General features: G+C 39.5%; 1 protein-coding gene across 13 annotated transcripts in view; it reads right to left on the bottom strand.

Annotated features, from left to right (window-relative positions):
* The window catches only part of cadpsb (Ca2+-dependent activator protein for secretion b), a 70,312-nt gene that overhangs the window by 6,030 nt on the left and 49,416 nt on the right, over positions 1–14,866 (bottom strand). For 5 of the 13 annotated variants that reach the window (XM_020598152.1, XM_020598159.1, XM_020598155.1 and 2 more), the window contains 12 exons: positions 11,140–11,246; positions 9,931–9,960; positions 9,400–9,408; positions 7,452–7,608; positions 7,214–7,355; positions 4,864–5,025; positions 3,462–3,617; positions 3,162–3,309; positions 2,978–3,052; positions 2,756–2,839; positions 2,320–2,352; positions 2,011–2,118 (listed from right to left, as the gene is read on the bottom strand). In XM_020598152.1, coding sequence (XP_020453808.1) covers positions 2,011–2,118; positions 2,320–2,352; positions 2,756–2,839; positions 2,978–3,052; positions 3,162–3,309; positions 3,462–3,617; positions 4,864–5,025; positions 7,214–7,355; positions 7,452–7,608; positions 9,400–9,408; positions 9,931–9,960; positions 11,140–11,246 — 1,211 coding nt within the window. Of the gene's footprint in view, positions 1–2,010; positions 2,119–2,319; positions 2,353–2,755; positions 2,840–2,977; positions 3,053–3,161; positions 3,310–3,461; positions 3,618–4,863; positions 5,026–7,213; positions 7,356–7,451; positions 7,609–9,399; positions 9,409–9,930; positions 9,961–11,139; positions 11,247–14,166; positions 14,200–14,866 lie in introns of all 13 variants that reach the window. The other 8 variants (XM_020598162.1, XM_020598161.1, XM_020598163.1 and 5 more) reach the window with 5 other exon arrangements.

The raw sequence follows: 14,866 nt of genomic DNA, 5'->3' as shown, positions 1-14,866 counted from the left end.
TGAACTGGGTGCAGTTTAATCAGATTCCTCTCAAACAGCTGCTTGTAAAGGTTTTTAGAGTCATGTAGTCTGTTGCACCGGCTATGTTTAGCTTCAAATGTAGCTTAGTTTGAACACAGGGAGGGAACTACTTAGTAAAATTAGGTGCATCATGTAGACTGCTGTTAAACTGTGCACCTGCACCAAGCTGAAAAGACTAATTATAGAAGAGTGGCCTACATTATATTATACTTACAAAGGACTTTTCTACCTTACCTGAACAAAGCGGTTTACAGATTCACCCACTCACTGGCCTGGCCACCGGGAGCAACAGAAACATTTGTATTTATGGCCATATTAATGTGTAGCACAGTCACCTTTACCTTAAAAATATCAGTTCAATCAATCCGCAACTATTTGCCTAATCGATTAAATGTTAACTGTCTTTCAATAAAATAAAAAAGCTGGTTACAACCTTTCGAATGCTTTTCCTTGTTTTAGATTAAAGTGAATATCGCTGGGTTTGAGGCTGTTAATGGAACCAGACACGACAACGGATAATCTCGCTTTGGGCTGCAGGAATTTAAGGTGGGCAATTTTAATGCTTTGTGATGTTTTACATTCCAAACGGTTAATAATGTAACCCTACTTGAATTATTGATAAGGTGCAGACAAAAACTGATTCTAGTTTGCACATGATCACATACACTACCATCTCCTTTTGATTTAAAGGTAGGTGTCTTAATTTCTGTCAGCACTTAATAAAGGCGTTCTCTCCCATTTTGTCTGTAGGATGCACTAGTGTGAGCAGTGTTGGAAAGTAATTTAGTACATTTATTCATGTACTGTACTTAAGTATTTAAATTTTGTGCAACTTCACTACATTTAAGTAACTGTTGTGCTTTTTTCTCCACTACTTTCATTTTATAACTTTAGTGGTTACTTTTTAGAGCCAGATGTATACAAATACAACGGTATTTTGTTGTTTATCGTCAGTGGAAAAGTCAAGAAAACCAGTAGTACTTCAAATTATAAGCATACAAGTTCCTTAAAACTAACTCCCATTTACCAGCTGCAATATTAACTATGATGAAAACAAAGCATCAGTAATTATAATCCAGTAATATGATATAACTAATGTTAAATGTGCCATTCTGTACAATAAGTACTCTAAATATTTTAAGTATGCTTTGATGCAAATACTTTTGTACTTGAGTTAACACTTTACTTGTAACAGAGTATTTTTACACTGTGCTATTGCTACTTTTACTTAAGTAAGGGATCAGAGTACTTCTTCTACCACTGGGTGCCGACCTTATCCTCAAACTGCTGCAGTGGGATGCTGTAGAGGTAGCCTATTTCATTTTGAGTAGCAGAAATGTTCTTTCCTATGTAACAACCTCTGATTTATCTTGTGCCTCAGGTTGGGAACCATTGCTCTAAAAGACCAAGGGTATGTGACACGTCAGCCTCTGATTTTGACACCGTTATGTGACCCAGGCCCATCCAGCAGTGCATCTTACTCCCAGCATTTTCAGTTTAAAGAAAAACTGAATGTGTGCATCCCTGTGGACTGGGCCAACAGGTCCAAGTGTCATTTAATCAGGAGGCGAACAAGCTTCATGTGGAAAGTTTCTGAAAGCTTAGGGTTAGCGTGCTGGCATGTTTCACTACAGATATGCCTGTTCTTTCTAGAGAGCACTGCTTCAGATAATCCTTTTTTTTTTTTTGAGGATGCTTTTATGGACTCTTTGTAAATAAAAGTTTCCTTATTTTAATACACAAAGGCCCAAAAGCACTGTGGCAATGCACACCAGAATGCAGAGGGCAGCGGTTAAGGTTCAGAGAGAAGAAAGAGAGTAAGAGAGAAAGAGAAACATCAAGAGGGACATAGTATCAGAGAAGCCTCTTCTGCCAGGCTGAAATACATTTCCTGGTCTCAAAATGGAACTTATCCCTCTCTGCCCTGTTGTTTTGCCACATTTAGAAGGCCCCTCCCCTCTTGTGAGGAGGAGACGGCATCTTACTTACATCAAATAACCTTTCTATATACACCTCCTCATTGACCTTATCGCGAAGCATATCCTGAGAGTGGCGCACAAAGGTCACATAGCTATCAGCCACATCCATTCCGGGTTTCTGCAGAACAGAAACAGAAACAGTATGAGCGATCAGGAGAAGAATAACAAAACACTGGCTGTTTCATAAATTAGTGTTCAAAAAAAGCAGAAAAGAGAAACAGAAAGGCGGATTAAAATTCATAGGTTTTTGTTTCACTGTATCTGGTAACCGCACATAAGTTAATGAGCAAAGGGAGAGTTGGGATGTTATTAAACTTACAGGTACATCCACATATTTTGATGCGGCTTTCACCTGAAATCAGAACAAAATGGTCAAAGGCTAAAGGTTTGTATAGAAAAGTCATAGTATTAAGGGTTTATTAGAGCTGAATATACGTTTTCAGAAATGTCTGATTGCCTATATGACCTATGTGACTTTTGATACCAAAACATTACTTCTACAAAAGCTTACTTTGAGGAACATAAACATGTTTTCTACAGCAAACACTTTTTTCCACTCAAACTTCTCAAATGTTAAAACAGTAGAGGACATTTGTCCAAACAAAATACAGTCTAAAATAGACATTAAGTTAGAAACTGTCTAACCAATGAACAAGGAAGCATTCAGTTCCATTCTGGTTGATAGTAGTGAGCTTCTCGATAACTAGCCCTAAATATTACTTAATGATTTGGAAGAAAGATGCGTTTCATCTCACCGTGAAGGAGAGGAATGAGGAGAAGAGAGTGCCTTCATCATATCTGGAAATCTTTGCCAACACACCCTCCAGAATGGCAACAAACTGAGAAACAAGGGAAAGAATTTGATGTGCCAACAGTCCTAAAATCATAACTTGTCATAAGTCACATTTATGTTTTCTCCCCTTCTTCTGATCCGTTTAGAAACCGATGAATTATGATCACAGCTGATGTACAGATACCTTTGCCACCAGGAGCTGGATCATGTCCCTCACGCTTTCCTCAATCAGCTCATCTATTTGGGAGTGGAACTGTTTCTGTAAGCAAATGCCAGTATTTTCAACAGAAGGATTCATGCTGGCAGATATAAAACAATAACCTGTGTTGCTGTTAACATGCAGTCACTACTCCAGGTGATGGTTTTACCTCCTGGCCCATCTCCATGGCACACAATTTAGCCGACTGGTCCTTGGCATCCACCATCACATTGAACATAGTGCATAATGTTGGAGAAATGCGGAAATCTGTGGATTTGCTGCTCTTTGCCAGCTTGGACTCAAATGCCATCCTGGTGCTGCAATGCAAGTGAAATATTTACATATAAAATTAATGTTAATATAAAATATACAAATATAAAATACACAGCAGACTGTTCATTCTCAACATTTGGTGCCTCGACATATGCATTTCTGCTTGTCAGTCGTCTTCTTATGCACAAAAACACACCGCTTGACGCAGTTCTCGATCATGTTGCTTGACATGAGCTTGATGCGACTCTCGAGGTGTTTGGCAAACTCCTCCTCAGGCCAGTGAAGGTCCCTGATGAAAGTCTGGAGGGCATCCAGCTTCCAGAAGAGGTCCTCCGACGTTCCAGAGCCGTTACTGCCATCAACCCAAACACACATACAGTACATGCACACACACACACAAACACACACACACACACACACAGGTCAGAGGATAAAGGCCACCCTCCTGGAGTGAGGGAGGTCATAGGGTGGGAAGGGTTGGGGAGGTATTGTGGCAGGTGCAGAGGAGGATGCTGCTCCTCTACACCTAAACACAGTTCAGTTTTACACCAACCATGCACTGACTGCCAAGTTTAAATGTGCATTTAAAATCCTGTTTGTTGATTGGACAGTCAGTGTATGGTTGAAAAGGAGCGGGCAGGGTTTACTGTAACAAATCAATAACCATGCTGTAGAGTATGATTATTGACTGGAATGTGACGTGGCCACATGCAGGACAAGTCACTGCAGATAGAGCAGCTAATCACACTGCGTCAAGACAAAAGAAGGGAATGGAGAGATGAGGGAGGGCATGTAAAAGTGGTATTTATAGTCCAAGTCTGTTTCAACAAAAGCAAACTGAATTCCCTTCATCACAAGCCCTCTCTCAACATCCATGTCCCCAGGCTGGTGGGGCCCTGGAGGAACCGCACAGACAAACTATGCAGACCTTTTGGGGCATCCTGAGTAGAACCGATTGGGAAAGCTCTGTAAGACAGATGTGGAGGTGGTAGGGAAGGTGATAATGTGGAGAGGGATGGCTTGAAGCCCAGCTGTCAAGCCTCTCCATATTATCATCCCCAATCCAACCCACTCTCCCAGTCAGACTACTAAGGTGGTCAAGGTCAGTGTGATCTACAGTACGCTAAAAATCAAAGCAAATGTCTGTGAGCAGCAACACTAGGGAGATACATCTTATGTAAAACAGAGATCTTGACTTGAAATCTTTCAAATGGAGACTTTTTTTTGGTAAATTAAATCCCCAAATAGCCTCGGAGCTATGCTATGCATTTTTTTTTTTTGCTTTGGCCTGTATCTCCATACCTCAGCTCAACAGCATGCATGTTGAGCCAAATGAGAGTGTTTCAGCCTCTCATTTAAAAAAGCAGAACCCCATCTACTCTAACACCTCTCAGAGTGCCACTGGCATGAACATGAACTGTACTCACAAGAGAAAATTCATAATTTTACTTTTAGATTTTTGCAACTTTTAGTTTCTAGTTAAAGCCATACAGAATGCATTGCTGGACATTTGACAATTTTTTATCTGAGGGCATCTTCATACCAAGGCAATCTCTGCTTTTATAATAATTTCTAAAGTAAACTAGTTGAATACACACTCGGAGTCATATATAGCAGCCATCCATGACGGGGTAGAAAAGCTAGGCATATGTGGAAGGTTAACTGACAGTCCTGCTACTGGCACTGGAAGATTTGGTACTTTGGGAATTTGGAGGTTCACATTTGGTAGATTCACATTGGGCAGATTACTTGTTAAACTCCTGCAGAAAAGACAGACAAAAAGAAAAAAGAATGCATAACAGTGGTGTGGGAGCTGCATACAGCCATCCTCATAAAAGTAACGTAAATTCAGAAATTAGATGAAGACAGGAATGTACAAAAGCACACATGAACAACGCCAACAGTAACTGTCAAAGACACACATTATACAAAAAGGCGTACATATAGTAAAGAGGCCTGGACTCAGGCTGCACATGTACAGTCAGTACAGAAAGTATTCAGACCCTTTCAGGTTTTCCACATTTGGTTATGTTTCAGACTCATCTTAAAATGGCTTCAATTAATTTTTTCCCTCACCAATCTGCACACAGTACTCCACAATGAATAAGTGAAACAGTGTGTTTTGTAGATGGACTGAAATATCACATTTACAAAAGTATTCAGACCCTTTGTTTTGACGCTTGAAGTTGAGCTCTGGTGCATCCTACTCCTATCAGTGATCGCTGAGATGCTTCTACAGCTCGATTAGAATCCACCTGTGGATAATTTAATGCCTTGGATATAATTAGGAAGGGCACACACCTGTATATATAAGACCTGCGGGACAGGATTGTGTCAAAACACGGATCTGGGGAGGGAGGGATCAAAAACATCTCTGCAGCACTGAGAGTGCCCAAGAGCACAGCAGCCTCCATCATTCTCAAAAGGAAGAGATTTGGAACCACCAACGGCCTTCATAGATCTGAGGAATCAGGGATGAAGGGCCTTGGACAGACCAGTAGCCAAAAACACAAGGGTCACTATGAATGAGATCCAGAGCTCCTTTCTGGTGATGAGAGAACCTTACAGGAGGACAACCATCAGCACAGCATTACACCAACCAGGCCTCTACGGTAGAGTGGTCAGACAGAAGCCATTCCTCATTAAAAGACACATGACAGCCCACTGGGAGTTTGCCAGAGCACACCTGAAGGACTCTCAGACCATGAGAAGCAAAATCCTTTGGTCTAATGAAACAAAAATGGAACTATTCCCAACAGTGTGTGGAGAAAACCAGGCACTGAGCATCACCTCATTAATACCATCTGTACAGTCTGTACAGTCAAACACGTCAGTGGCAGCATCATGATGTGCAACTGGGACTGTGAGACTAGTCAGAATAGAGGGAAGGACGGATGCAGAAAAATATAAACTATAAAATATATATAAACCTTCTCCAGAGTGCTCGGGATCTCAGGCTTGGGTGACGGTTCACACTTTAGTAAAACAATGACCTGAAGCATACAGCCAAGAAAGCACAGCAGTGGCTTCAGGAAAACTGTGAAAGTCTGGGAGTGGCCCAGCCAGAATCCAGCCCTGATCCCCATAGAACATCTCTGGAGAGACCTGAAAATGGCTGTGCACCAACGCTCCCCATCCAACCTGGCTGACGTGGCAGACGTGTACCGTAGCTTCATTATCAATGAGACTTGACGCTACCGTTGCTACCAAAGGTGCTTTAATCAAGTACCAACTAAAGGGTCTGGGATATTTCAGTCTTTGATTTTTAATACATTTTCAAAACACTTGAAAAACCTGTTTTCACTTTATCATTGTGGAGTATTGTGTGCAGACCACTGAGAAAAAAAAGAACTGAATCAATTTAAAGATGAGTATGAAACATAACAAAATGTAGAAAACTTGAAAGGGTCTGAAAAATGTCCATACTGACCGTATACTGTATTAAATGCAGTGAAAGGGAGAAGCGACATAACACTGAAAAATACAAAGTACAAGAAAAAAACAAATACAGTATCAGTCTTTTACCTTAACAAATCTCATAAAATCTTTGCAATAACAAAATGCAAAAGCAAAAGCGTGGAAGCCACAACAAATAAATCATAACAGCAACACAACAGACCAGAGGCCTGTCAAAGCACATATTATGAAGGTTAGTTCACAAAATAAAACAGACATATTAGGTGTTACCCTGACCCCAATGTGTCAGAGAGAAACTGGTAAGACACATACATTAGTCAAAGACTATTTTCAGAATAAACAACCTATTTCTTTCACAGAAAAAATAGGTTATCAGCCCACTCTTGGCTCATCCTTTAAAAGTGAACCTACAGGTGAACATTACAGCTGCTCTCCCAGATTTCTCAGCCTCCACACAGTCAGTCTGTCATCTGAACAGCCTTGCACCTCCAACTATCCTACAGCCTAGCTTTAAAGACAAAGGCTCCTTACTTTACAGGCTCCCAGGACTCTCGCTCAAAGCCTTTATGAATTGACTGTGCGATGGAGGACTCCATCAGATCCACATATCTAACCACCAGAGGAGCATACAGATCCTGAAGGTGCTTGTGGAATTTTCCATTGCACAGATGATCTGTACAAACAAAAAGAGGAAGCGATGGAAAGACATTGGCATCTTTTATTCACAGAAATACCTGACGTGGCTACAAAATAAATGCAGAGGGCTTACAGTCTGCCCGGAGGAAGTCGTTGAGCAGCTGGAAGAGAGGGAAGCTGTCCCAGCTCTCGGGAGATTGGATCTCCAAAGCGGCATCCATATCGATGGCATAAAGGGCCAGGAAGTTTTCCGCATGCTCCACCATGAGGTCTGTCCACCATGCAAATGCCTAGAAACACAGCAGGGGTGGAAAGGAAGCAGGTGAACAAGGTCTCCTGTTAAGAGATATGAAGACATAAGGAGAAAAGACAAAAAAGGAGGAACTAATACAACTGGAGCATATCAGTCTCAAAAGCAAATACCACTGGATTCATGTGCATGTATGTTTAATGTGTGTTAAAGGAAAAAAAAAAGGGAAATACACTTCCTTGCTTTCTTACCGAGAGTTAGATGAGAAGATTGATACTGCTCTCATACCTGTGTGCTAAATATGAAGCTAGAACTAGCAGCCAGTAAGCTTAGCCTAGTGTGAGGACTCACAACAAGAGGGAAGTGGTAGCTTGACTAGCTCTCCAATCACTACATGATGTTTTGTTTGTTTAATATGTACAAGACTGAAGTGTAAAAACCACCAGTTTTGGTTTAGCCACTGTGCCCAGCCAAAAACTAGTATTAAGTTTCATTGTGTTTCTAGTTTTTATCCTAAGCTAAGCTAGCCATCTCTTCGGTCCAGTTCCATGTTTAACTGGCAGATAGGAGATATGATATGATGAATATTCTCATCTAGCTCTCTGCAAGAAAGCAAATGAGCATATTTCACAAAAGTCAAACTTGGTATATGCTTCAGACATCCTCTTTTGTCTTGCAGAGATCCTTATGTGACTGTTTCATGCAGTTTGGGGACTCTGACATTTCTGGGCATTTCCTTTCAAATATTGTTTTGCAGAAAGGAAAGGACACACCATCACACCTGTCTGCATGATTTGTGTGTGTTTGTTTCCAGTCACATACAGTACTCTGAGATTAAATCCACAATTTATAAAGACTAGGATTTAAAGGCAGAATTAATTTGACTGCAAATCCAGTTTATACTTGGCAAAAGAATCACACAGTAGGGTTGCATGTTTGTGCCTTGTTATACTGACGACAGTATCTGTAGATTTAAGGTTTTTCTCATGCAAATGTGGAGCTCCCTGCATGCTTCTCTCTTAAGCCAAGAGATGACGGCGTCCACCATTCACATCGCTGACAAACCCATAACCCACTAGATGTGAATGTGACTCATGCACATCTTTGCCTAGGCACACCAATGACTGCAGCACACAGCATATCTAGTGTTGAAGTGTTCCAATCAGTGAAGTGCAGTAAGGCTCTGAGACTCAGCTGACCGTTTCCCAGCACAGTCAGGACTTCCTCACCCTTTGACAGAAGAAGTGCATTAGTTGCTGAGCTGGCAGTCTTGGCTTGGCTTATCATTCAGACTAACAAGTTGCTGACTTCGGTAAATTAAGCTTAGCCTTTCCAAATTATATTGCATGCTTTATTTTGTAGTTTTCAGTTATGTTTCCCGTCTGGCTTAACCACCATAAAGGCAGTCAAAACCTTACTTACCTGTCTACTTACCAGCCACTTCCAAAATTTAAAAGCTTGATCATTCTAGTGTTAAAAAACAGGCAGCAAACAAAACTCTTCTCCATCACATTCAAGGAGAGATACTCTTATTATGGACGGTGGGGATAAAGGGGAGGGCCATAAAGGTTTTCAACAGGTGATGTAAGGGGAAAGGCTCAAAGGTGGCCAGGCAGAGTGGCCTCCAACCTTTGATAGTGTTTAAGGGAGACATACAGGACCCTGAGAGCTCTACAACGGACCCAGTGTTCAGCCAGACAGACTATATGTGTCAAGGAATCAATCCTGAGGGTGCATACTGATGCTGAAGGGGAAAGAGACGTGGCATCATCTACAGTACTGGACATGCACAGAGCATTATGGGAGTTTGTCATTCAGCTCAACTACATACCTCTTTTCCCTGCTTGGATAGTCACCAATCATATGACAGTGAGAACACAGGAAGATGTACTGAACAATAATGTATTGTTGAGGCTTTTTTTTTTTTTAAAGGGCTTGTAAACTTAGACTAGACAGTGGAGAGAAATGGAAGAGGAGAAGCTGGGGAAGTTATGCTTGAACAAGTGTGGACTGTGAAAGTAATCACTGGATGGAGGGGAAACAAATGTTTATGGTGGAATAAACTATCAAAGGTTCACATGAAGCATACTTTGGGAACTTTACCAGTTCAGCATGCTTGGAGAGAAAGGAAACCTCTTCATGACCCAATGAACATGCTTTATGGTCACAATTATGTTGTGCAAGTTACAGCGCCTCTTACTTTTTAAACAGGTTTGCACTCAGCTCTAAGCCTACAAACCCACCCACTGCTACAGTACCTATGAGTTCAATCTCTGCCTATAGGTGCCTCTTGCCATAGTGGCGCACATGCCAAACAGGGGGGTTGTGATGGGGAGAAATAAAAGATATAAAAATACTGTACCGATTGATCTCCAGAACTTGTGACTGCCGCCTGTCAAGCATATTCAGAAAGATACAATAAATCTGCTTTATCTGCATATTCTAAGATCACAGTGGATCACCTTCAGATCTACACAACTACACATGCTCACCATGCTTCTTATCAGCTCAGTGTTTATAGTGGCAAATAGGACGGAGAGGAGAACGCTGTAGTTTTGACTCACTGATTGGCAATTTGACAGCTACAGCAATTTGCTACTTGTCAGATCAAGATTTGATATCAAATAAAGGTATGATAAGTTTATAATACACAGATTAGACCAATGCTTTTAGATGTTTTTGGCTTCTAAGTTCTTGCAACAAAAAAAAAAAGCACGTTTTAGATGTAATCAAATACAACTTTAAACTCCTTAAATAATACAGGGAGGCAAAAAGGGGTAATGCAATATTGCACAAAAAAGCTAATTTTAGAGACACTTTTTTTTAGATTATACAAATTTGTGTAGCAGAGGTTTTTTTATTTGCAACTTTATTAATCACTCACATTATCCTCTCTTGTTGTATCATATTTACAATGTAACAATACATAACATCACTCACGGGGATGTTTTTTCTGTGGAAAGAAAACTTTTAATTTTGATGCTTTAAACTTATTTAGCTCATACTTTTGTATTTTTACTTACTTAAATGGGATTGTGAATGCATTGATTTTTGCAAATGTTGTACTGCTACTTTCACTTAGGTTAAAAAAAAAAAAAAAAAATCGAAGTACTTCCACCCCTGACTACTTTGTCTTCTAATTGATGCAAAGGGGAAAGATAATACAACATTATGAGCATGTAGAAGCCATGAGTAACGTATATTAGCCTGTATTACTGTCTGAACTACCCTAAGTAAAATACCGCTTTTAACGACATATATAACATTGCAACTCGGCTACAAGCAGAGGAAAGGACTGCACACATTTTATCATTTTCTACCTAATTTATAGCCGCTGCTCAAACACAGCGCTCTGACTCCACGTAGCCATGGTCTGTCGAACACCAATTAGAGCCTGTCTTAATTAAATTCATCTTTTAATTTTTTTTTTTCAGCTACCCATAGATGAAAGCAGCTTTATTTATAGCAGACTGATAAGACTAGCTCCCTGCTGTGGGGCGGAGTGAGATAAGAGTGAGAGCACAGAGGGAAAGTGTTTTGAGGAGGAGAGGCGGAGAGGGTTCTCACTCACCTCCGCATGGTGTTCCTGGTTCTGCTGGAGGACCTCTATGACTAACTCCGCCAGGCGAATTGTTTCCTCCAGCTTTTTGGCAGGCGTGACTAAGCGGCCTACGTTCTCTGAGACAAAAGGATGAGGGTGAGGGATGAGTGGTTAGTCAAGCACAGAGAAGGATTCCAGGGGGGGGTTTATGACTACTCAGATGCTTTTTCCTGTTTATATTTTTGTCTGTTTAATAAAAGTATAAACACAGTGCTTACACTGTGATGTTTACCTACCATACCCCCTAAACAAGTAAAGCGTGTTCTCATTTTTATGCATTTTGGGCTGCATGACATAAAGCAACAGAACTGATGTGTTTGTAGGATAATCAGATTTATGTTGGAAGAGTGTCAGGCACAAGAATGGTGGCACTGAGATGGAGGTGCAATGTGGCATCAAAAACATGCATATTACAAAGCAGTACTGAATAAGCCATCTGTATAAGGAGCTGTCGCACGGTAGTCAAAACACATTCACTGAACACACACACACACTGCAAAAATAATTCATTACTTCTGTTTTCTAACAAATCAGTTTTAAATTTTTCAATTCATATGCAAATATATGTCCAATACTCAGTAGAATCAAGCTCTTTGTTTTTTTTCCTTACTCACTGAGTTGTTATAGACTGGAACTGGTAAAAAGTAATGATTGTATCTGCATCTGTGCATACATTTCTAACCTTACTGACATAAACACAAAGAAAAATCTAAAAGATTACATTTATGGTAATGTTTACAACTTTTAAAGACATTTTATAAACATTTTTTGACAAGCATTTCCAAACTACAAGGAATTACATCTGTTTTATACATCTAAATAAAAGTACACAAAATTAGCATGTCATAGTTTTTGCACAGTCACCCAAACAAGTCCTACTCATTTCAGTAAAATGCATATTGTGTTTGGTTCACTAGAGTGGTATTCCCTAAAAGCACTCAAAATAAATAAAATACCAATCGATTGATGTAATGAATATTTTTGCAGTGCGATGGTGATTTATCTGCCATCAACTAAAGGCACAGTAATTTGCACTAAAAGCTGGTTTGGCTCGCCTTTACTTGTCAATAGTTGCTGTCTTTGGTCTATAATTTGCTCCAAATCACCTGCTTGTACCTTTGCCGACAGAATGATCTGATTAGACAGTTACACGTCATGAAATGGGATTATTCAAACAATATGACTATGTGGAATGAAAGGTGTGCGTTTTAAACATGGAACTGAATGGCTACACAAATCTGAAATCAAAAGCACATAAATACGCAACTCTACATAAAACAGTAGTGGTCTTGAGACTGCAGGTCTCACTGGGGTCTTTTGTTTTTGTTTCTCTATTATTTTACTAAGTAGTAACATTTTCTCAGTGTTTCCTCAGGTATTTCTACTCAAGCCATATTAATTCATTTTTTCATGATTCCATTTATTTGTTGTGGCTGTAACAGAACATAAAAACCCTCATTCTGTTTCTCAAGGTTATGCCTTTAATTCTCATGAAGAGTTTATCATCAGGGGAAATCAGAGCTATATAAATATCTGTGATAATCTATTATCTTCAGGGGCATTTAATCGACACTAATGGATGGATCACATGGACCAGTATTACAGTAACTACATATTCTGTGGTCATAATGTTCTGAGCTCTGAGAGCAGATCTTAAAAGCCGCATCAGGAATTGGTCTAGCAGGGCAGCATGGCATGCCTTTGTGGCTTCACGAGGACCATTACAGAGAGAGACTGTATGTAATATATCCATCATGGCATTTAAAATGATAAACTGCACTGTTAAAACCTAAGATAGTCACCACCAATATTCAATCTGTCTGACTACTGTGAAGTGTTAAAGGGCCAGTTCACCAAAAGTACATGAAACAACAAACTATTTTTTCCACATACAGCCATGCAAATAAGCTTGGTTCATTTACACTGGTTTAAGTGGTGACAAAACTATCAACAGCAGATATACGAAGCCAGAAGCAAATGTTTAGTTGGTTGGTTAAAGATGAGCAGATTCAATCCAGGTTTTATGTTTTGATAATGTAAATTGTCTTACAGTATATGGGCTTGTGTGGTAGGTCTTAGCATTTCTTATGTTTTATGATTTACTGTTGTATGTTGTCCATCCATTCCATTCTCATGAACGCCATATCTCTGAACACCTTGAGCATTTACTAAAGTTTAATATTCTGTGTTTCACCTGACAGCAAAAAAAAATTAAGAAGAAAGGTGTACTTGAAGTTGCAGTGAAACTGTAACTATCTCCATGACTACATACTATAGGGGGAATTTTATTTATTTATTTAGGAATATGGTTGAACTGACCCTTTAAGTGTCTAAAATGACTTCCAGATTTGATTTGAATGTATGATTCCATCAGGTCATATAAGGCATTATGAAAATGACTGTACGTATACAATTCAATTCTCTGAAGTACAATATTTAATTGAAATGTATGTTAATTTGTGTTTCAGTTGCTGGTAACAGTTTCATTAAAATGTTGCTTATGTCACCCTTTTTCTTTAGATTGTAGGCAAAGCTAAAACTTGCTCATGTAAGTGATCGTATTACTCTAAATTTTCATGCAAAAAAATGTTGTTTGATCTGTGTTTCTACCATGGACAGCCACAAAATTATTCAATAAACTGAATGTCAGATTCAATCTCAATTAATTAAACAGAAATAAAACCTCCAGAACAAACTGAAGTTTTGATCTGGAATAATATAAACTAATACACTCCACTGTGTTTATTTTTCTTAAAGAGATGCTTAAAACATGCCAAGACATTTGAGAACTTAAATGAAAGTGTATATTAGCAGTCTGTTTAATATAGTGCATGGAAGATGTACTACAGGTAAATTCTGTGCATGCATGCATATGGTCTGTTTCTATTGATAACATGTATATCTGTGTGAAAAGGTGAAGGGTAAGGTCTGTGTGGATACCGTGTATTGTATGTGTGTGTGCACTGTGGCTAAACCACAAGCTAAACAGGAGTTCACCTGGATCCTTTTGATCCTTTTGACCTTTCTCAACTTCAGCGAGAAAAAGGGAAAGAAAAGATAAAGAGGAGATATTTAGAATTAGCACAGTTCTAGGGTTATTGTCACGTTACGGGGAAAGCTCAGAGTTGTTATTCATCACCATGTGGCCCTTTCAGAAAAATCTGCTGAGATGATTTCAGCTCCACTTAGTGAGGTTTCTAGGCAGCAGACAAATGTCACAAACATACAATAAAAGACAGAAACACTGAAACATTAGCCTGTGGAAAATTTGAAATTAAAATAGTAATAAGATGTTTGTTAACAAACAGACAAAAGCTTGGACTACTGTAAACAGGTAAGACACAAACAGCCATCAGGATCATAGACAGGACACACACAGTGAGTTGAGTTGATTTTTATCAAGTTAAAACACAAACAGGAGCTGTTGAATCCATACACCCTACCCTTTACTCCTCATACAATAGCTCGGTCGACAGATGTTCCTTCACTATCTCCGGAGTCACGATGGGGGAAAAAAAAAAAAAAAAATAGCCTACCTGTTCTACACAGCACACTACTGACACATGATCAGAACAAATGATAGGAGGAAATAACAATGTGAGCAATGTAAAAATGCATTCAAGTCAAAGGAATGGGCATCCAACCAAAAGAAAGAAGCTTACAGACCAAACTGCTCATTCATTTCCATCACAAACAG

Source organism: Monopterus albus, unplaced genomic scaffold, assembly GCF_001952655.1.
Source record: "Monopterus albus unplaced genomic scaffold, M_albus_1.0 scaffold36.1, whole genome shotgun sequence".
In the NCBI taxonomy this organism is placed as follows: domain Eukaryota; kingdom Metazoa; phylum Chordata; class Actinopteri; order Synbranchiformes; family Synbranchidae; genus Monopterus; species Monopterus albus.
The sequence above is the reverse complement of the archived record's forward strand: the minus strand, read 5'-3'. Positions and strand labels throughout refer to the sequence as shown.